The sequence below is a fragment of the Taeniopygia guttata genome, chromosome 37 (assembly GCF_048771995.1).
Source record: "Taeniopygia guttata chromosome 37, bTaeGut7.mat, whole genome shotgun sequence".
NCBI classification, from domain to species: Eukaryota; Metazoa; Chordata; class Aves; order Passeriformes; family Estrildidae; genus Taeniopygia; species Taeniopygia guttata.
In genome coordinates, this window is record NC_133062.1 from 4,825,118 (window position 1) to 4,847,613 (window position 22,496).

Consider the following 22,496-nt stretch of genomic DNA (forward strand, 5'->3'; position numbering starts at 1 on the left):
ATGGGAACAACTGGAACCACAGTGGATGCTAATGGGAGTAGCTATGCCCATGCTGGATTCATACTGGGATCCTACTGGAACTGGCTGGCATCATACTGGGAATGACTGGAAGTGTGCTGGCTGTGACTGGAACCATGCTGGAGGTGACTGGGAGCAACTGGGCCCACCCTGGGAGTGACAGGGAGTCATTCTGGGCAGGGCTGGAATCATACTGGGAGTGACTGGAACCATACTGGGGGGGACTGGGTGCAGCTGGGATCATCCTGGGAGCCACTGGGATTCCAGCAGGTGTGAATGGATCCTGGCTGGGGGTCACTGGGAGCTACTGGGCCCATGTTGGGAGGAAAATCTGGACACATTGGAAGCAACTGGGACTAACTGGAAGGTACTGGAACCGTGCTGAGGGGACTGAGACCACAAATGGGGAAACTGGGTTCAGACTGGGAGCGACTGGGACCACACTTTGGGCAACTGCCAGAAACTGGGATCATGCTGGAGGCAACTGGGAGTAACTGGGAAAGACTGGGATCATTCTGAGGTCATCAAAACCTTACTGGGCCAACTGGAATATACTGGGAGTGTCTGTGACCATACTGGGGGGACTGGAACCACACTGGGAACAGCTGGGACCATGCTGGGGACAGCTGGGAGTGAGTGGGACCATGCTGAGTGGGACTGGGACTATTCTAGGGACACCTGGCATCATACTGGGAGGAACTGGGAACAACTGCAACTATTCTGGCAGCAACTGGGATCATACTGGGATCACAGTGGGAGCAGCCAGGTCCATGCTGGGTGAGACTGGGAGGAGCCAGGTCCATGGAGGGTGACTGGAATCATACTGGGATTGACTGGGAGTGGCTTGAACAACTGGAATCATGCTGAAAGTAACTGGGAGGAAGTGGGAGGGACTGGGAGCATGCTGGGAGAGACTGGGATATACTGGGAGTCATAGGGATCATACTGGTGGTTACTGGGGTCATGTTGGCATTGACAGGGAGCAGCTGGGATCACACTGGGGGGCACTGGCATCATACTGGGAGTGACTGGGATCATACTGGGATTACAGTGGGTGCCAAGGGACCCTGACTGGGGGTTACTGGGAGCTGCCAGGCCCATGCTGGGAGCCAAATGCACACACACTGAGAGCAACTGGGAGCAACTGGGAATGACAGGAGTCATGCAGGTGACAACTGGGATGTACTGGCAGTGACTGGGGTAAAACTGGGGGCAGCTGAACCATGCTGAGGTAACTGGGAGTGCCTGGCAAAGACTCTGGGAATGTTCCAGGCAACTGGGATGTACAGGGAGTACCTAAGAACATTCAGGTGGTGACTGGGACCACACTGGGAGCCACTGGGAATGTGCTGGGGGCAACTGGGACCATGCTGGGGGCAAGTGTGAGTGACTGGGGCCCTGCTGGGGCAGACTGGGATCATACTGGACTCATATTGGGAACATACTGGGAGTGACTGGGACTATACTAGGAGCAACTGGGAGAAGTGGGAACACAGTGGAGAAAAGTGGGAGCAACTGGGACTTGCTGGGGGCAAATAGCGTCACAATGGGGAATGACTGAGAATGACTGGGCTCATACTGGGAGAAACAGGGATCCTGCAGGGAGTGAGGGGAAGTGACCAGGGTGATACTGGGACTGACTGGGCTCATCCTGGGAGTGCACAGGGAACTGGAAGCACACAGGGGGAGCAACTGGGCACCTGCTGGGAGCAGCCCCTGGCGGCCCCGGTACCCCCGAACCCCTTTCCCGGCCATGCCGCCCCTCCAGCCCCAGCACCCCCATTGCCGGGTGCCGGCACTGCCAGGGGTCCCCCCTCTCGGGGTCCCCGCTGGGGCTCCTGGGGCTCTCCTCTCTCTGCGCTCCCGCCCAGGGAAGCCGCGGCTCTCCCGGGGCTCCCCAAATCCGGGGTCCCCCCGCCGCTCCCGCGCGGTCCCCACGCGGCCCCGGCAGAGCTCGGAGGGCCCGGCCGGGAAGCCCAACCCGCACCGCGGGGGGACCCGCATCCCCCCGGCCCCGCCGGGGCTCTGCCGCCACCCGCACCGGGACCCCCCAAAAACACCTCCCGGGGACCCCCGATGTCCCCCCGAGGGCAGCTGCGGCTCAGCCTTGGAGCCCCGCCAGCTCCAAACATCCCCCCAAAAACCCCAAACCCAGGGAGCCCCGGGATATTTGGGGCCAGCTCCCCCTGCCCGGGCACCTGCGGGATGGGGGCGACGCTCCCGGGGTGCTGCGAGTTCAGGCGGAGCCGGAGCCCCGCGGTTCATCCTCCCCGCTCCTCCTGCTGCTCCCGCTGCCGCTCCGCCTCTTCCTCCCTCCTCCTCCTCCTCCCCGCAGCCGCGGGAGGGGCGGGGATGGAGCCGGGACAGGTCGGAACGCAGAGAGGGGTGGGGGGATGCCAGGAGTGACTGGGCTGTACTGGGATCATACTGGGAGCAGCTCCTGGGTGACTGATCCTACTGGGATCATACTGGGAGTGAGGAGGAGCAGCGCGGTGGCTCCAGCGCTGGGGCTGGGGGCGCTCCTGGCGGGCGAGGGGGAAGTGGGACCCCGGCACCGGGACCCTGAATCGCCATTGCCGGCACCGGGACCCCCCCTGCTCCCCTTATCCTGCACACGGACCCCCCCTGAATCCCCCATTTCCGGACATCAGGGCCCTCTGCTCCCCTTTTCCCTGCTCCCAGCCTCTAGATTTCCCGTGTGCCTGATCCTGGAACGCCTTGGAACACCTTGGACCCCCATTGTTGCCTTTCCCAGCCCCCAGCCCCACCTTTGTGCAAAACCAGAGACCCTCTGAACTCCCCCTTCCCAAACACCACGGGTGTCCCCACCCTGGTACCCCTTTTTGGGAAACCCTGGATTCCCATTTCCTGGGCTCAAGGACCCCTGGAACTCCCTTCTACCTCTCCATCCCTGCCCCCCCATTTCTGTGACCCTGAGACCCCCCCTGCACCCCCATTCCTGAGAACCAAGACACCCTTTTACCCCTTTGCCCGGCACTGAGACCCCTCTGCACCCCCTTATCCGGCACCAACACAACCTGTTCCCAGCCCCCGCCTCTCCCAACCCCCAGCCCCACCTTTTTCCCTGACCTGGGACCCCTGGGCCCCCATTCCTGCCTTTCCCAGCCCCTAGCCCCTCCTTTCCTCATGTTCAGGAGCCCTGGCACCCCCTTTCCTGGACACAGGATTCCCTGGACACCCCATCCCAGCTCTCCAGTCCCTGCACCCCCTTTCCTTGGCTCTCAGCCCCTGAACCTCCTTCCCAGCTCTGCCTGCTCTTCATGTCCCCCCTTTTCCTTGGCCTGTGGCCCCCCCTGGATCCCCAAACTCTCAGCCCCCTCAGCTCCCCCAAATCTCCATGTCCCCCCAGTTCTCCACTCCCTGCAATTCCTGGAAGTGGCGCTGTCAGAGCCCGGCCCGGGGGTCCCCCAGTCCTTGATTGTGGGGGACGTGGATGGGACCCTCTGCGAGCGCTGCAGCAGCGAGCGGGGCCGGATGGAGGCACAGACACCGGGGATGGGGGTGGGAGCTGAGCTGGGATATTGGGACAGCCAGAGCTGGGATATTGGGATAGCCAGAGCTGGGATATTGGGATAGCCAGAGCTGGGATATTGGGATACCCAGAGCTGGGATATTGGGATAGCCAGAGCTGGGATATTGGGATAGACAGACCCTGCTCAAGGACAGGAACTGGCCCGTGGCTGACAGTGACCTGGAGACGGGGCCGGTACAACCAGAGCAGGGGCAGTGGGGGGAGCCGGGGGCTGGGCTGGGATCTGTGGGAATGGAGGACTCTGAGGGGCTGGGATGGGATCTCTGGGGATGGGGGGGATCTGTGGGGCTGGGATGGGAATCCAGGGAGCTCCAGGGGGCTCCCTGGGGCTGGGACACGACTCCATGGGTCCGTTCTCTCCTCGTTCCCAGGTCTCCACACAGTGCAGGGGGTTTCCAGCTGTGACCTCCTGTCCGTGGAGCATCCATGGATCCCACCAGTACGGCTACAAGGGCTGGGATTTCATCTCCTTCCAGCTGGGATCCAGGAGCTTTGCAGTGTCCAACGGTGCCACCTGGATCACCCAGAGGTGCTGGGAATCCAGAGGGATCATGGTGGAGCAGATGAAGCATTACCTGGTACACACCTGTGTGGAAAGGCCCCCAAAATACATCAGATATGGTCGGGAGGCTCTGGAGCACAAAGGTGGGTGTAGGAGGGGAAGGGCAATTCCTATGGGAACAGGGGATTCAGGAATGGGGGACTTGGGAATGCAGGAATTGCCATGGAATTTCCATGGCCAGATCTCACTCTCATCCCAGTCAGGTGAGAATTCCATGGATGCACCCCCCCTAACCCACTGCCATGGGAATTCCATGGGGAAATGATTGGAATTGATAACCAATCCAATGAGAGCAGTGCAATGAGAAGTAATCCCTGCTGGGATTCCATGGGACATCCATCCCAATCCTTTGCCCTGGCCAGTTCTGTCGTGCCCGTGGCAGCACCAGGGGAGTGCCCTGTCCCTGCCCTGAGCCCAGCAGGAGCCTTTCCTTGGGTGTTCCGTGCCCTGCCCGGGGCAGGAGGGCACTGCCGGAGTGGCTTTGGTGGCCCCGGGCACCCGGCTGGGCTGCAGCCACTGCAGGGGCTCCTGGGGAATGTTCCAGAGCAGAGCTGAAAGCAAACAACAGTTTCTGGAGGGGATTCTGCCCCTGGGCCTGTGCTGGGAGCCCAAGGGCAACAGCCCAAAGTGCTGGAGCTCAGTGTCCCTCGGCCAGGCCGTGTTCCCTGGCTGTGCCCTGTCCCTCAGCTGTGCCCTGTCCCTCAGCTCTGTGGGGCCAGGGGTGGCAGCAGGACCTGGGGCAGCCCTGGGGGAGAACAATCCTGAGCCCCAGCTGGGCCAGTTCCCCCAGTTCCCCCCAGGCCACTCCCAGCATGGGCCCTGTGGCTCCCAGTCACCCCAGTATGGTCCCAGTCACTTCCAGTAACACTCAGTGTGATTCCAGTATCATCCCGGTCACTCCCTGCGTGATTCCAGCATGTTCCCAGGTGTTCCCATTCACCCCTATAATAGTTCCAGGCACTCCCAGTATGGTTCCAGTCCTTCCCAGTATGATCCCAGTATGAACCCAGTCACTCTCATTATGGTACCATTTGCCCCCAGTAAGGTCCCAGTCACTCCAAGTCACCCAGTATGATTCCAGTCACTCCCAGTATGATTCCAGTCACTCCCAGTATGATTCCAGTCACTCCCAGATAGTCCCAGTATTACTGCAGTAACTTCCTTTATGGTTCCTCTGTGATCCCAGTCACTCCTGGTTAATGCTGCCCGGGGTCCCAGGGGTCCATCTGACCCCCGGGCTGCCGCTGCCGTGGGTGTCCGGATAGCGCTGCGCTGTCAGGCTCAGCCTGTCTGGGTCCCTCGGCTCAGCTCCCAGCCTCAGGCAACTTAGCGAGCACCTCTGGGGTGATTTCAGCTCTGTGAGTTCAGCTCTTGGTGATTTCACTCTGTGCTCACAAGTGCCTCTGGCAGACACACAGGGATAGAGAGAGGAAAAGGCTGTATGTGGTTCCACAGCGATGTCCTTTATTGCCAGCTCCTCTGAAGGGATTCAGTGACAGTTCTTCTGCCAAACTGGGTAGAAATGGGTGTTTATATGGGGTACTGGGGTGTTGGAAATTGTCCACTTGCCAGGTTTGAGGAGAATACACCAATAGCCTTACAGAGAGATAAGAAGGGTCTGAATGCAGAAGAGGGGCTTCTTTGGTCCAGTCACTGTGACTAAGGCATTTCTTATCTTAGGTGAGTGACCGCCAGGGAGGCCTTGCAGGGCCTCTGACTGCTACAGTGACACTGCAGAACCTCATGGAACCGTGGGTCAGTTGTGACAATGTGGGTCCAAGGACACCATGGTGGCACTACGGAACCTCATGGAACCAAGGGGCCATGGTGACCTTGTGCAGCCGCAGTGTCACAGAGGAGCTGTTGTGACACAGCGAGGGCACACGGAGCCCAGGGGCCATTGTGACACATCAGGGCTCTGTGGAACCACGAAGCCATTGTGACACTGCAAGGCCTCATGGAAGCACGGGGCCATTGTGGCACTGCAGAAGCAAGGGGAACATTGTGACACTCCAGGGCCTGATGGAACCAAGGAGACCATTGTGACACTGTGGGGTCCCATGGAACCAAGGGAACATGGAACAGGTCTGGCTGGCTGGGCCTCCTGGGGACCACCTTACAGGTCTGGCTGACCCTGGCATGTTGAGGGCTGCTTCTCATCTGCCCCTGAAGCACTGGGACTCTGGGCTTTCCTTCCCATGGGAGAGAACTGTCCTTCTCCTCCAGGGAACCAGGGCCAAAACTGGGATTTCTTCTCCAAATTTCCTTATGTAAAAGGATTGTTTCCAGATGAAATCTGCCAGGAGGAACAGCTCTGGCTGCCTTGACCACCCAAGGGTCACCTCTCATCTGCCTTTGAAACGCCAGGACCGTGTGCTTTTCTTTCTTATGAGAAAAAAACCATCCATCTCCTCCAGGCACCCATGGCCAAAACTGAGAATCTGCCTCCAGAATTCCCTATATCCAAGGATAGCTCCCAGACAGAAGCTGCCAGGACTGACAAGTCTGGCTGGCCTTGGCTTCCTGAGGGCTGGAATTCATGTGCCTCTGAAACACCGGGGCTCTGTTCTTTTCTTCCTAATGTAAATAATTCTTCCTATCCAGGAACCCACAGACAAAATTGAGATTCCACCTCCAAAATGCCCTGTGTCCAAGGATCGCCCTTAGATGAAAGGTATCAGGAGAGTCAGGTCTGGCTGGCTTGGCCTAAGGGTGCCCACCTCTCATCTTCTTCCAGGACACTTGGACTTGCACTTCTCTTTCCTATAGGAAAAAATCATTCATCCTGTCATGGCCAAAACTGGGATTCCACCTCCAAAACTCCCTACATCCGAGGATTAATGCTTTGAGAAATGTTTTTTGTTGATTTAATGACCTATTAAACCTTTTCCCAAAGTTTCTCTTATCTTCTATGTTGCCAGAAAGGATGTTTTATTGTTTTGAGCTCCTGAGAATCTCTTGTTGGTATTTCTCCAGTGCATCCAACTCAGAGGACAGAAACAATTGTAATTCCTTTTAAATGTCCCATTGAGAGAGTTTTTTAGGGGATGGGGGTCAGGGCTTGTGTATCCTGCTGGGCACAGCCCAGGCAGGGCTTTCACAGCCCCATCCCACACTCCATTTCCCAGCTGGAGCCGCTGGTGCCTCTGAGTTCTGCTGCCCCAGCCCCAGGGACCCTCTCCTTGTCTGCCCATTCCCCCAGGGTCTCTGGGCAGGGATGGCCTCAGTGGGGGCTGCTGACATCCTCAGCAACTTGGAGGCTGCTGCTGAATTTTACTGCTCCAAAGGCTTCTTCAGCCTTCAGCTCTCCAGTTCAGGAATTCAGTGCCCCAGGGCTCATTAACATTCAGAATACCTTAACAAGCCAAGCCTCTGGGAATCATTTAAGTTTTCAAATCTCTTGTGGTTGATTACACTATATTTAAAAGGACAGTGAGAAAAGATTTCTTCAGGTCCTGTTTATTTTTTTTTACTCCTAATAAATTGATGTGTGAAATCTCCAATTGACACTGAATCCAAGTGCCTCCTCATGCAGTTGGAATAGATATGAAACTCAAGACCCTTTGTGGCTGACAATCCATCAGACTCTGTCCCTACCCCCACCCCACCATTTCCCCCATCCAAGCCCTGGCACTCAGAGCAGCCTTGTGCAAATCTGAGCTCCCTCCAGCCCAGGCTGCACCTGTGGGTTTCAGTTCCTTGGCTCCAATTCCCACCTGCTTTCCTTGGAGAAGGAGCTGCCCCAGACACAGAGGGTTGTTCATTTATTGCCAGCCAACAAAGCCAAGGGAAGGCACAGCTCCGTCAAATGCAAAAGCCATTCCTCTGCTGGATATTAAATCCACTTTGCACAGCAGACAGTCTCAGAGCAATGGAAAACACCTTCTGTGCCCATCACAGAACCCAAGGTCCCCCCAAACCCTCCCTGCCCCGATTCTGCCCAAATTTGCTCTTTGCACACACGAGTCACAGGCTGAAGTCAGGAGCTCCCTCCATGCCCAGAGGGAGGAAAAGAGGGAAAGTGGATGAAGAGCTCTCCTGTGCAGAGCCAAGGTCCAAGTGCCCCTGCAGTGGGAACCACAACTCATCAGGTTTGTGTCCTTTGGGCTCAGGACTGGTGACACTCAGAGGCACACAGAGGTTTCTTGCCAACAAACAGGAGTTGAACATTTGAACAGTTTAAAAACAATCACAGCTCTTCCCTCATCTCTCTGTGATGTCCACGCAGCATCTGACATGTCCCCATCCCCAAGGGACTTCTGTACAGGAAGAGTTTTAGACAAAGACATAAAAGGTAACTCTGGGATAAATATAAATATAAGTAAGGTGTTGATTAATTATATATGTATTTCAACTTCTGAAAGATTGGGCTACTACATAAAGCTCAAAGCATGTTTTAGACAGAGACATAAGAAAGTGAAATTCTGTGATGTAAATATTAGTAAGGTGTTGACAAACGTGATATTTATTTGAACTTTGGAAAGATTGGACAACTTCCTTAAGCTAAAAGCATGAAACCAATCAGTTGAGAGTCACTTGAGTGACCAGACAGCACCTAGAGGAGGAAATCTGGGAGCAACAGGAAGGACATTGATCCAGCTGGTCTAGTGAAGAGATGTCTTTAGACATGGCCATTTCAACAGGAGAGCTGGAAACACCTGAAGGAAGAGGGAGAAGAAATAATAAACAGAATATTGGTGACACAAGTAGAAGGCAAGGTCAGTATTTCTCCTCCTGCCTCCAAGAAATTTCTGTTCCTGGAGGGAAAATTTTGCCATTTCTTCAAAGTACTCAAGTGACCCAGATAATAAAAATGTCCTTGTATAATATGAACTGCACAAATATTGAAGCCTGTGCCCCTTTCCAGGCAGACATCAGCTGTGTGCCCAGGAGCAGGCAGTGCCACTTGTGCCCTGAGGTGCCGAGCTGGGATTGGATCTCTCAGAGAGGAGCTGAGGGAGAGCAGAGCACCTTGCAAGCTGCAGGTCCCTGCCAGCCCCGCAGGGCTCCTGTGCATTCAACATCTGCTCTGCTCCAGTCTGGAACAGGGCCCAGCACGGTGCCGGGACCATCAGAGAGCTGAGGTGTGTGCTGGAATTCCATGCCCTCCCCATGGCGCAGCAGCCGTGCATTTCCCTGCTCCAGCCTTGGTCTCCAGCACAGCCATGGAGGCTCTTTGGGCTCCTGAGTGTTCCTGCAGCCCCCAAGGGCAGCTGAGCTCTGCCTTTGGCACAGTCAGCCCTGGCCAGCGCAGGCCATGCTCAGCAATTCCTTGTCTGTGCCCGGCCTTGCTGCCAGCCCCAGCTCAGCAGCCAGGGCTGCCGAGGGCTGGGACAGACAGAGGCTGGCGCTGACAAATGTCCTGGGCCCCCTCCCTGCTCTGTCCATGCCCCCAAGGGCACAGAGCAGCCTCCTCTCTCGGGCTCTTGCCTGTTTTCAATGCCTTGCCCAGGCGCTGGCCCTGCCCCACAAGGCCTGGGCTGAGTCCTGCCCCTGCACACTCCGCCAGGCTGAGATGGACACTGATGGTTTCTGTGCCAGGCTCTCCCAGCCCAGCCCAGCTCCCTGCAAGCTCTGCCAGCTGCCCTGAGCTCTGGGCAGCACCAAGGGCCTCTCCCCAGCACAGCCCAGCCGGCTCTGGCCCCACAGCTCTGCTCAGGCCCGGCTGCTCTGGGCACTGCCCCACGGCCTCAGCCCTGCCAAGGGCACAGCAGCAGCTGCAGCTCAGCCAGGACTCAGCCCCACCATGGGGGAAGGGGCTTGGCCAAGGCCAAAGGAGCTCCCTGGCTGCCCTGCTCCCCTCTGGCTGAGGTGCTGAGAGCTCTGCAGCCCCTCCTGCCATCCCATCTGCCCAGGCCAGCACAACAGCCCCGGCCTTGGGGCCCTCCAGAGCTGCTCCTGCTCCAGGCCCAGGGCCCATCCCAGAGCTGGGGCAGCCACAAAGCTGTGCCCATTTCTGCTCATTGCTGCTCTGATGGGCATGGATCCTCAGCCCCTTGGAGGTTGCTGATGAATTTTGCTACTCCAGAGGCCTCTTCTTTCTTGAGCTCTTCAGTTCAGGAATTCTGTGAGAAAACCTCACAAACATTTGTTCAAAATGCCAGAACAAGAAAAGCTCCTCGGAATAATTTAAGTGTTCAGTTATTCTGTGGTTAATTAGACAGATTTCGGAAGTGTATTTAAACTGAATACACTATATTGGAAACAATACAGACAAAACTGTTGTATCCAGTTTTCTTTTTCTGTTTACAGATTGGTATCAGTGACGTCCAATTGCTATTGACCCCCAGCACCATCTAATGCAGTGTGAACAGACATGAAAATGAAGACCCTTCATGGCTGACAATCAATAACACTTTGTCCCCACTTCTTCCCCACAATTTCCCTAATCCAAGCCCTGGCATTCCTATGGATCAGGAATGGTGTGGCCAGCAGGAGCAGGGCAGTGATTCTTCCCCTGTGCTCAGCACTGGTTGTGCAGCACCTCAAGTGCTGTGTCCAATTCAGAGCCCCTCAATTTAGGAAGACCATGGAGGGGCTGGAGCATGTCCGGAGAAGGACAACAAGGCTGGAGAGGGATCTGGAGCACAAATCCTGTGAGGAGCAGCTGAGGGAGCTGGGGTTGTTTATCCTGGAGAAGAGGAGGCTCAGGGGAGACAAGGCGGTGTCAGGGCACAGGTTGGACTTGATGATCTCCAGGGTCTTTTCCAACCTTGCTGATTCTGGGATTCTCTGAAACCACCCTTGGAGCAGTTGCAGGAGGAGCCCTGGGCCTCCTCTTCAGAAGCTCCAGCAGCCCAGGTCCTTCAGCTTCTCCTCACAGCCCCAAAGCCCATCCTGTCAGTCCTGCAGAGCCTCTGCAGCTCCTCCTCACTGCCCAGAACAGGGAGCCCCACAGCCAGACACAGCAGCCCAGATGTGCCCCCCTGGCCTGGGGTGCCTCTGGCAAGGGAGCAGCAGGGAGAACTGCAGGAGCCTGCAGACAATTCCTGCAGCACTTGTGGGATGATCCTGCTCCCTAAGAGAGGTTCTGGTGCCAATTTGGGAACAGGAGGCCAGAGAGGAAAGGGCAAACAGGGATGGGCAGCTTGCAGGAGAGGGAAAAGGGGCGGGAAGGAGGAAGAAATTTGTAGCAGGGGAAATAAAGAAAGCAAAGATGAAGCCAAGGAAATGCTCAGGGCAGTTTGGGGGTGACTGCCAGGCAGCCCTGGCTCTGAGCAGCAGCGTCTGCAGTGGGACAGGAAACTCCCAGCTGATGGGAACAAACTTTCTGGCTGACTGCAGAGGCCAGGACAAAGCTGAGTGGTTTCCCTGGTGTCCCCCAGCCCTTCCTGGCCCCAGGGGCTGATGGCATTTGTGCTCCCTCAGGTTCATGACCCCACAGCACCAGCATGGGGGTGCTCCCGCCTGCTGTGTGCAATGCAAACAGGGGCTGCTGAGCCAGTGCTGCCGTGTCTGTGCCTGCAAGGATGCAGCACCTCTGTGAGCTGGGGGAGAGGCCAGGGCTACAGAGGGGGGATGTTGTTGGCAGCTCCATGAGGATGCTCTGTGACGCTGCCCTGGGCTGTCCAGCGCACTGGGGATGGATCAGCCCCTGCTCTGCTGCTCCTTCCCGTCTCCCCCAGGGCCCTTGCAGAGCACCAGCCGTGCTGTTTGCCCCCAGCCTGCCCACGGCCAGCCTGGGGCTGCTCACGGGGGTTTTCTGTGCTGAGCATTGGCCTGGCCGTGTTCTTGAGAGAGCCTGGGCAAGGAGCCTGGAGCCCCCAGGCCCTGGCCTGAGGCGTCAGCGCTGCCCCAGCAGTGCCCATGGCCTGTCCCTGCTGCAGCCCCGGCACTGCCACCCCCAGGACTGTGCCCGGCCCCGAGAGCACTCAGGCCCTGCAGCAGCACCAGGGTCACCAGGGCAGCAGGGCAGGGCCACGGGAGCAGCACTGGCAGCACCAAGTGCTGCTGCTCCTGGGCACAGCTGCTGTGCCAGCACTGATCTGCCCCAGCTCTGCACACAGACATTGCTGCTGCAGCTCCAGAGAAGGCAACAAAAGGGCATCTCTGCAGAAAACTCTGCTGGGACATCCTTTAGTTCCTTTAAAGTCACTGAGAGTGCAGGCCCTCATTGGCACAGTCTGTGGCCACAGGGAAGGTAGAGTGAAACAAAATGAGAAATGGCACAAGGAATGGCATTTATTTGTGGACAACAATAAATGTAAAACAAAGACTTCCAAGATGAAACCAACAACAAGTATCAAAGATGAATTTTTTTCGAAGTGATTTGCAGAAATTGTCCAGCAGTTTAATGTTTCTGAAAGCATCCAGTCATCAGTGTCCACACTGCAGCCTTGAGCTCCTGGTTCCTCAGGCTGTAAATGAGGGGGTTCAGGGCTGGAGGCACCACCGAGTACAGAATTGACACTGACAGATCCAGAGATGGGGAGGACATAGAGGGGGGCTTCATGTAGGTAAATGCAACAGTGCTGACAAACAGAGAGACCACGGCCAGGTGAGGGAGGCAGGTGGAAAAGGCTTTGTGCCGTCCCTGCTCAGAGGGGATCCTCAGCACAGCCCTGAAGATCTGCACATAGGAGAAAACAATGAACACAAAACAACCAAATACCAAACACACACTAACAGCACTGAGCCCGAGTTCCCTGAGATAGGATTTGGAGCAGGAGAGCTTGAGGATCTGTGGGATTTCACAGAAGAACTGTCCCAGGGCATTGCCATGGCACAGGGGCAGGGAAAATGTATTGGCTGTGTGCATGAGAGCATTGAGAAAGGCACTGGCCCAGGCAGCTGCTGCCATGTGGGCACAAGCTCTGCTGCCCAGGAGGGTCCCGTAGTGCAGGGGTTTGCAGATGGACACATAGCGGTCGTAGCACATGATGGTCAGGAGGGAAAATTCTGTTCCAAGGAAGAAGATAATCAGAAAAAGCTGTGCAGCACATCCTGAGTAGGAGATGGTGCTGGTGTCCCAGAGGGAATTGTGCATGGCTTTGGGGACAGTGGTGCAGATGGAGCCCAGGTCGCTGAGGGCCAGGTGAAGCAGGAAGAAGAACATGGGCGTGTGCAGGTGGTGGCCGCAGGCTACGGCGCTGATGATGAGGCCGTTGCCCAGGAGGGCAGCCAGGGAGATGCCCAGGAAGAGGCAGAAGTGCAGGAGCTGCAGCTGCCGCGTGTCTGCCAGTGCCAGCAGGAGGAAGTGGCTGATGGAGCTGCTGTTGGACATTTGCTGTGGCTGCACGTGGGCACCTGTTCATGGAGAAAGGACAGGGACAATTCAAGAGAGGCTGGCAGGAGCTCTTTTAAGGGACTGCTTTCCTACCCACACATCATTCCTGGCTCTCTGAGGTCAGAAATCCCCAGCATTCCTGCTGCACTCTGAGTTTCCACAGAGAGATGTGAGAGGCAAAGGATTCCCTGTGGCTGAGGGCAGGTGAGGGGCTGGATGTATTTGTTCCCCCAGCACTGCCCTGTTCAGCCCCCTCTGCTTCCCTGAGCATCTCCCTGGGCCTGGACATCCCCTCCTGAGAGGTGCCTTGTCCCTGCCAGCGCTCACAGAGCCCATCCCACCCTGTGTGCCCTCGGCCTGGCCCTACAGAAACCTGCCTGTGTGCAGGGCCCTGGCTGGGGCAGGCTCTGTGTGCAGCTGGGCAAGGGCAGCTCAGGAGAGCCCTGCTGGGCCCTGCAGAGGTGATGCTGCTGCTGTCCAGGGCTGAGGAGTGGCTGAAGGCCCTTTGGGAGGCTCCCAGCAGAGAGACTGACCACCCAAAGTCACAGTTCTGGAGTCTCTGTAAATGTTCAAACATTCCTTTGATGATCCCATGTGGCCCTTTCAACTCAGAATGTTCTGTCCTTCTGGGATTACAATTCCTGTTCTGCTTCTCTCATCCCCCTGTTGTCTATAATCAAAAGAGAAAAAAACCCCTTGCAACAGTGTTAGAACAGTAAAGTAAAAATCAGACCTTTATTGGAAGCTTCCAGGTGTCCCAGTGGGGATGGGGAACACCCAGCCCATGATTTCAACAATTCATTAAGGTTAATTAATTAGTATATTTAACAGGGACACCCTATAGGAGTTTCAGTTGCCCCAGTTACACACCCCTGGCTCAAACCATTGGAGTAGGTCCAAGGGCTTTTTTGCCCCAGGTTTTCTTATCACTGCTCACATTTAAAAACCGAAATGGTCTTCTTGTGGGTTCTTTCCCTGATAATAAGACTATATAGCATTTAAAAAATGTTTTTAGACAGGTTATTGTTCTAAAATCTAAGAGAAAAGTAAGGAAACATATTAGAGTTAATTAAGGATTATAATTACATTAAGTATATAATAGTAGTTAAGTAGAGTTCATTAAGAGTTTAATAGAGTTAGGTAAGGATTATAAATTTATAATTACATATTAGTAATTTATGGACCTACGGATATATGAAAAATGTATAAAAAGCAAAATTCTTCATGTCATCACCCCAACTTTCCCATCCAGCTCCAAGCAGGAAATTGAAAACAATCTCAGGAAAGCTCCTGACCTTTACAGCAATCCCAGGCTTACCTTCTTTGGGAAGTGCCCTCCGGAGCTGTGCCCAGGCTGGTCTGGAGCTGGGAGCAGCCCTGCCCCACCCAGCCCCTCTCAGCAGCAGCACCTGCCCTGCTCAGGGCGGCTCCTTCCCCCCACAGCTCCTGGCCAGCGCTGGGAGCAGCTCCAGGGCCGGCTGAGAGCTGTCCCTGGCAGGCAGCAGAGTCCCTGGCCCAGCACAGCGCCCTGGGCTGCAGGACCCTGCTCTGCAGGACAGCCCTGGGCACCCCTGGCTGCTCTGCACAGGAGATGAGCAGAGAATGCACTCACAGGGTCTGTGGGCATTGGGATGTTCCAGCTTTAGGAGATCTCTCCAGGAGCTGCAGCTGCATTGTCCTGCAGCCAGAGGTTCCTGTGCCAAGGGCTGGCAGTGATTCTACCCCAGGCACTTCTCAGCCCCTTCCCAGCCCTGACTGATTGAAGCTCTCTGTGCCTCTGTGCTGTGCCCGGGCTGGCTGCAGGCAGTGCCCCAGCCCTGCTGGGCTGGGAGAAGAGCTGCTCAGCAAGAGAAATGTGCTTTTGAAGCTCTCCTTGGTTACCAGGATCACCCTCTGTGCCAGGAGCCCGGCCCAGCTCAGCAGCACAGACACAGCACAAGGACTTTAATGACCCTCTGGGGCTTTGTGCTCAGGCCCTGAACATCAGGCCCTGAGAGGGAGCTGCAGAAACCTCTCCAGAACTCCAAGTCAGAATCCAACTCCAAAGTTCCTTGGACTTTTAATGGGTCCCACTGAGGGACACGACTGAGAAAGTGTCCCCAGGCCCCAGGCAGAGCAGAGAGCTGGAGGCACTGATGACAGGTGGGGACAAAGAGAAGCCAAGTCTTGGTGCCCTGGGGCACAGCAGGGTCTGTGCCACCAAGGGCTGTGAGGAGACACCTTGTCCTGAGGCCCTGGGGCCTCCTGGCACAGCCCCAGCCAGGCTGGGCACTGTCACCCCCTGGTCCTGCCCTCAGCATCCCCCCCAGCCCACATCCCAGTGGCCTCAAGGATCTGCTGGAAGGAGTCCCTGGGGAGCCTTGGTCAGGAATGGCCCTGGGGGCTCCTTTATGCTCCCAGGGACTGCAGGTTTTTCAAAGGACTTTGGGTTTGGCTTTTGCCTTGCAGTCTCTGAGAGGTTTCTGCAATCCTGGCCTCCAATTATCTGCTTTAATGAGTCCCTGGAGAGGCTTTGTCAGGAACCACACTCAGTGGGGCTCATTAATGCTTCAAGGTACTTCAGTTCCTTTAAGGCACTTGGTGTTTCCCTTTTAAACCAGACTCTGTGTGAGGTTTGTGCAATCACGACCCCAATTATCTGCTTTAAGGAGTCCCTTGAGAGCTTTGTACTGACACTCAGTGGAGCTCATTAATACTTTGAGATACTCAACTTTTTTCACGTACTTTGGATTTTCTTTTCCACACTGAGAGGTTTTTGTGCCATTTTGAGTCTCTGAGAGGTTTTTGTGCAATCCTGGTCTCCAGTTCTCTCCTCCAAAGAGTCCATAAGGAGCCTTTGTTGGGGATGGACCTTAGTGGGATCTATTAATGCATTGAGACATTTTGGGTGTTTGCTCTTGATTTTAACTCCTGGAAAGTTTTGTGCAATCTCCTCTCAGGCCCTGAGGTTCCAGGGCTCAGCTCCAAATTGCACCATGGGGCTCATTAGGATCAACAAGTTCTGACAAACCATGGCTCTGCCATGATTTCTCTCTGCTCTCCTGCCGTTCATCAGGAAGTTTCTGTAGTGGTTTTGGTTCACCATTTTGAGATTTTTTGGGCAATGCATCAATTAGTGTGGTGGGTTCAGTGCTGTCTAATTACCATTGCACTCACTAGAATATAGTTACTAATTTCCTGTTGTGATGTAGGATAAGGAGAAAGGGAAAGTGGGATCAAAACTTTAAAACAGCATAAAGAAAAGTTTATTAGCAGTAACTAAAAGAAAGAGCAATAAGAATCAGCACAAAACTTTCAGAACACTCTTCTCGCCACAACCTTTTCTTCCTTATTGACAATGTAAGGAGACAAAACCTAAAATTTTCAGTCAGTTTACCACCTCTAGAATAGTCCTTCTTCACTTCACTTAGGGAGAGGAGTCTCTTTTTCTTGCTATGGAGACTTCTCCATAAGGAAACAGTTCTCTTGTGGTTCTCAAGTTCCATGAATAGAAGCCACTCGGAAAAAGTGTAATAGTGAAATCCCTGCCATTTTTTCACAGCTTTTCCCACAGCTGTGTTTATGGGCCATGTCAGCTTCTGGGGTATTAGTTTAAAGATGAGTTGTTCAAGACCAGAGGTTCTCTTCAACTGCTTCTGAAATCATCTCTGGGAACAGAGGTCTTCTTCTCTCCCTGAGGGCACAGGGTCTCATCACTCTGCTCTCTTTCTCTGTTCAAACTTCTCATGGGATCTAAGCTACTTCAACATTTGCTTACTTTTACATGGAGGCCTTTGCTGAAACAAGTCATCTCCCCATACTTTTCAATGGCTTATGGGGAAAAAGAGAGTCTGATGTATCAATGACATCCTTCTCCATAGCTTTAGCAGAGGATTTCAGCCCCAAGATCAAGGGGGCATCTCCTCATCCCTCCCATCTGGGACTCAACTTCCTCTTCACTGACCTCGGTGTCTTCATGTTGCTCCTCTGTGTGCCTGCCCTGTGTCCTTTTCTCTCACTGGAGGGAGGATGGCAGCACTGGAAGAGTCAATATCTGCCTGAGGCTGCAGATGGTTCCGTGAGCCCAGCTGGGCTCAGTGGCCAATTCTAATTTTGGCCATGGTTCCTGGACATGAAGACCAGTTCTTTTCCATAGGAATGAAGGAACAGAGCCCCACTGTTTTAGGGGCAAATGAGAGGTTACCACCAGAGGACAAGGCCAGCCTGAGCTGCCAGATTCTGTTCTTAGAGATACCCTTGAATATAGGAAATTTTTTAGGCAGAGTGTCAGTTTTGGCAAGGGGCATCAGAAAAGACAGATGGTTCTTTTCCATACAAAGGAGAGCACAGAGCCCCATTGCTCCAGGAGCTGATGAGAGGCAGGCATTGACATCCCAACATCAGCCAGACCTGTCAGGTGGCCCCTGGCAGGCCAAGCCAGCCAGACCTGTTCCATGTTCCCTCGGTTCCATGGGGCCCCTCAGTGTCCCAATGATCCCTTGCTTCCAGGAGGCCCTGAGGTGTCACAATGCCCCCTTGGTGACACCAGGCCCTGAAGGGTCGGAATGGTCTCCATGGTTCCATCAGGCCCCACAGAGTCATAATGGTCTCTGGGTCCATGAAGCCCCGCGGTGTCACCATGGCCCCTTGGTTCCATGGGCTCCAGTGGTGCCACAATGATCCCCTTGGTTCCATGAGGTGCCCACGGTGTCACAGTGATCTCCATGGGAAGGAAAGAGCCGAGCCCCAGTGTGGCAAGGGGCAGCCAGAGTTGATGGTACTGGCAGATTTTGGCTGGGAGCAACCCTTGGATATAGGGAATTTTGGAGGTGGAACCCAAATTTCAGCCATTTCTGTGTAGATAAGAAGGATGGTCCTTTTCCATAGGAAGGAAAGCACAGACCTTGTGTTTCAAAACAGACGAGGAGAGAGGTGGCTCCTGAGAGTCTGAACCAACCAGACCTGTTTGTCCTGGCAGCTTTTATCATATGGAATTTGGGAGGAGGAATTTCAATTTTGACCATGGACCCCTTGAGAAGAAAGAAGGTTCGCTTCCATTGGAAGGAAGGCACAGAGCCCCAGTGTTTCGAGGCAAGTGAGAGGCAGCTCCCAAGAGGCCAAGGGCAGCCAGACCTGTCTGTCCTGGCAGCTTTCACTTGGGAGCAATCCTTGGATGTACAGAGTTTTAGAGGTGGAATCCCAGTTTTGGCCATGGGTGCCTGGTCAGGATGGAAGGTTTTTTCCTATAGAAATGAAAAACACAAAATCCAAGTGTTCTGGAAGAAGATGAGAGGTGGCCACCCTTAGGCCGAGCCAGCCAGACCTGACTCTCCTGGCACCTTTTGTCTAGGGGCTATCCTTGGACACAGGGCATTTTGGAGGTGGAATCTCAGTTTTGGCTGTGGGTGCCTGAACAGGAAGAAGAGTTCTTTTTATTAGGAAGGAAAGCACAGAGCCCCAGTGTTTCAGAGGCAGATGCGTGCCAGCCCTCAGGAAGCCAAGGCCAGCCAGACTTGTCAGTCCTGGCAGCTTTTGTCTGGGAGCTATCCTTGGATATAGGGAATTCTGAAGGCAGATCCCCAATTTTGGCCATGGGTGCCTGGTAGAGATGGATGTTTTTTTCCCATAAGAAAGAAAAGCACATGGTTCCAGTGTTTGAAAGGAAGATGAGAGGTGGCCCCTGAGTGGCCAAGCCTGCCAGACCTGTCTCTCCTGGTAGATTTAATCTGGAAACAATCTTTGCAGTTAAGAAAATTTGCAGAAGGAATCCCACTTTTGGCCATAGGCCCCTGGAGGAGAAGGACAGTTCTCTCCCATAGGAAGGAAAGCCCAGAGCCCCAGGGCTTCAGGGGCAGATGAAAGTATCCCTTGACATGCCAAGGTAAGCCAGACCTGTCAGGTGGTCCCCAGGAGGCCCAGCCAGCCAGACCTGTTCCATGTTCCCTTGGTTCCATGAACCCCACAGTGTCACAATGGTCTCCTTGGTTCCATCAGGCCCTGGAGTGTCACAATGTTCCCTTTACTTCTGCAGTGTCACAATGGCCCCGTGATTCCATGAGGCCTTGCAATGTCACAATGGCTTCGTGGTTCCACAAAGCCCTGATGTGTCACAATGGCCCCTGGGCTCCGTGTGCCCTCGATGTGTCACAGCGGCTCCTCTGTGACACTGCGGCTGCACAAGGTCACCATGGACCCTTGGTTCCTTGGGGCCCTCATGTTCACAATGGTCTCCTTGATTCCATGAGGCAGGACAGTGTCACCCTGGCCCCTTGGTTCCATGAGGATCTGCAGGGTCACACAGGTTTGTGACATTTGTCCTTGCTGCCCCTCACATCCCCCTGCCCCACAAACAGCCCCGAGCCACTCGTGAGGGACAGGCCCTGCTGTGCCAGGCTGGGCTCAGGGCTTGGCCTTTCTGCTTCCCCCAGCCAGCCCAGGCCTTGCTCAGCATTGCAGTTCCCTGCTCTGAGCCTTGGGCTCCCTGCAATCCTGGCCTCAAGGATCTGCTCTCACCAGTCCCTGGGGAGCCTTTGGCAGTCCCTGCCCTCACTGGGGCTCAGTGATGCTCCAAGGGACTTGGAGTTTTGCTCCTGACTCCTTGAGCAGTTTCTTCACCCTTCTCTCAGTGCCTGAGGGTCCTGGACAGGGGCTCAAATCCACCATGGGGATCATTAAAATACAGAAAACCCTTGGAGGAAGAATTTATCTTCCTTCAATTGTCTTCAGCTCTCCAGGGCTTGTGCAGCTTACTGGAGTCTGTTTGGAGTTCCTTTAAGGAGGAAGAATTCAAAGTACACCTCATGACCTTTTTTTCTTTAATCAAGTGAGTATTTTTTTATTTTCCAGTTCAGAGAAGAGCTGATAGAAGCATTCCCCAGGTGATCTTGACACTGAAGTTCTCCTTAGGAGGTCTGGACATGTAGAAGAATGAGCCCCCTGAGGGCTGACCCTGTTTGGACAAGCTGCTCCTCACCCCCAGCCTCACCATGTCTGACATCGCCCACCGGGCACTGACATCCCTGTGTCCTGCAGCAGAACCTTGTCCCTGAGCTCTGCAGCTCCATGTCCCAGCCCATTGCACCGTGTCCCACTTGCTCTCCTCAGGGCTCTGCCTGCACACAGGCCCAGGAGAAGTTTTCCTCTTGGGAAAGAAAGAATGGAAAAGCCTGAGCAGGTTTCCTAAACAACAAACCCCACTCAGGAGCCACCTGCTCAGTACAGGCTGCCTGGAATGGTGTCACCTTTCTACAAGGAACAGTGTGACCAGAAATGATCTCTGGAAGCAGAATTCTCTGAGTCTCCCAGTTGAATTCTCTGTCCCACTCCTTTCCCTGGATCTCTGTTTCAGATGGAAGCTGCTGGTGCCATCCTCACCTTTAACCTCCCTCTGGAATGCAAACAGGTGTTCCCAGGTGTGTTCAGCAGGATTTGCTCAATATTTCTATAAATCTTTTGTGTCCCCCATGGAACGAAGGGGCCATTTTGGCACTGAGGGGGTGATGTGGAAGCAAGGAGTCAATTGTGACCCTGGGGTCCCACGTAACCAAGGGGCCATGGTGACACAGCAGGGCCACGTGGATCCAGTGGTCCATTGTGACACTGTGGATCCAAGGAGACTATGGAGACACCCCCAGAACCTCATGGAACCAAGGAGTCCACGGTGACCCAGCGGGGCTGCATGGAGCCAATGGTCCATGGTGACACTGCCCATCCAAGGAGGCCATTTGGACACTGCGGAAGCTCATGGAGCCAGGTGGCCATTGTGACACCGAAGAACTTCATGCCACCAAATATCCATGGGGACACAGCAGGGCATCATGGGACCCAGGAACTGCTGTTGGCAGTGTGGAAACTCCTGGAACCAGGGGCTGTTGTGACACTGCAGCACCAACACAGCTGCTGCACCTTGTCCCCTGCCCTGCACAGCTCCTTGGGAGGCACGGCAGGAGCAGCACCCTGGGAGCCTCAGGAATGCCCCTCTGGGATCCATGGCACACACTCCCAGGGGTTGGAATTCCAGTTCCCAGCCAGGAAAAGATGTTCCTGCCCTTGAAGGCAAAGTCCTTATGGAAGAGCCAAAAGCCAAGTGGAGAAAATCTTAGAGTGACATTTCACTGCCAGCCTTCATAACTTCACCCATGGTTGTCGTAGCTCATTGTCATGGTTTGACACGGGAAGAGAATTTTTTTTTGGAAGGAAGAGGTCCATCCAGTCAGGGGTCAGGTTTAGATACTGACACTTGGGGTGACCAAATTGAAGGTGGACACGCCTCTGAGAACACAGAGGGGTTAAAAGCGGAATTCCCAGGAGGACTCGTCCTTCTTTGGTTCCGGTCACTGCATGGTACGGACCTCCCCTGCCCAGCCCGGGCTGGGTGGGGGAGGGGAGCCATGCGGCCTGCAGAGGTAGGCCAAGGAGATGAAGGATCGGGAACCAAGCTGGGCCAGCTCCTGCGGATGGAAGGGTGGAGAACATCTGGGATGTTTTTGTTCCCCCTCCCCTAAGCCAGAGGGAAAAGAGATAGAGAGCCAGCAGCACCTAGGAGTTTGCCGGCGGAGGAGAAGGAGGGGGGAGGGGAAGATGCCCAGCGTGGGAGACTAGAGAAAGAGTCCTGGGCTGAGATTGCAGCCATCCGGGGAGTCCGGGAATTTTAACCCTTTCCTGTGAAATGAAGGCTTTATGAAATATTACTCCTCCTGAATTTGAAGAAAAGAGAGACAGCCTGAAACCTCAGATGTTCAGAGAAGAAGGTTGGGGGGAGATGATAGAGTGGCTTTTGGCTGGACTCTGCTTGTTTACCATAGACTGAACCACTCTTTCTTTCAAGAGGGACTGCATTTTAGGGGGATGCATTGGTGAGCCAAGAGACCTTCTTCAGCAACTACCAGTTTTGGAGTGGACAGAGAGAGAGCTGAGGAGGGTGTGAGGATGCCCTCCATCTTCAGAGAAGAAGAGAAGGCGATCTCTGTCTTTTGGACCCTCGGCCCCAGGGGAAAATGGGGGGGACTCTAGTCCCGAATTGTGATACTGGACTGTTGTTCCTGGTGGTCCTTAGCAAAGCATCCTTAAAGGGGCCCTATAAGCAGTCTCTGTCCATGCACGGTGGTGAGAGCACTGTGACATGGAGAGGAGAGTGTCACACTGGCCGGTGTGTCTGG

General features: G+C 54.7%; 3 protein-coding genes across 3 annotated transcripts in view; 1 reads left to right on the forward strand and 2 right to left on the reverse strand.

Annotated features, from left to right (window-relative positions):
* The window catches only part of LOC140681563 (uncharacterized), a 305,451-nt gene that overhangs the window by 271,355 nt on the left and 11,600 nt on the right, over positions 1 to 22,496 (forward strand). The window lies entirely within an intron of this gene.
* Positions 1 to 22,496, reverse strand: part of LOC140681562 (uncharacterized) — a 422,013-nt gene that overhangs the window by 198,011 nt on the left and 201,506 nt on the right. The window lies entirely within an intron of this gene.
* On the reverse strand, positions 12,319 to 13,356 carry LOC140681574 (olfactory receptor 14J1-like). The gene has a single exon (XM_072921507.1). It carries the CDS (start codon positions 13,354 to 13,356, stop codon positions 12,424 to 12,426), a length of 933 nt encoding a protein of 310 aa, XP_072777608.1. The 3' UTR covers positions 12,319 to 12,423.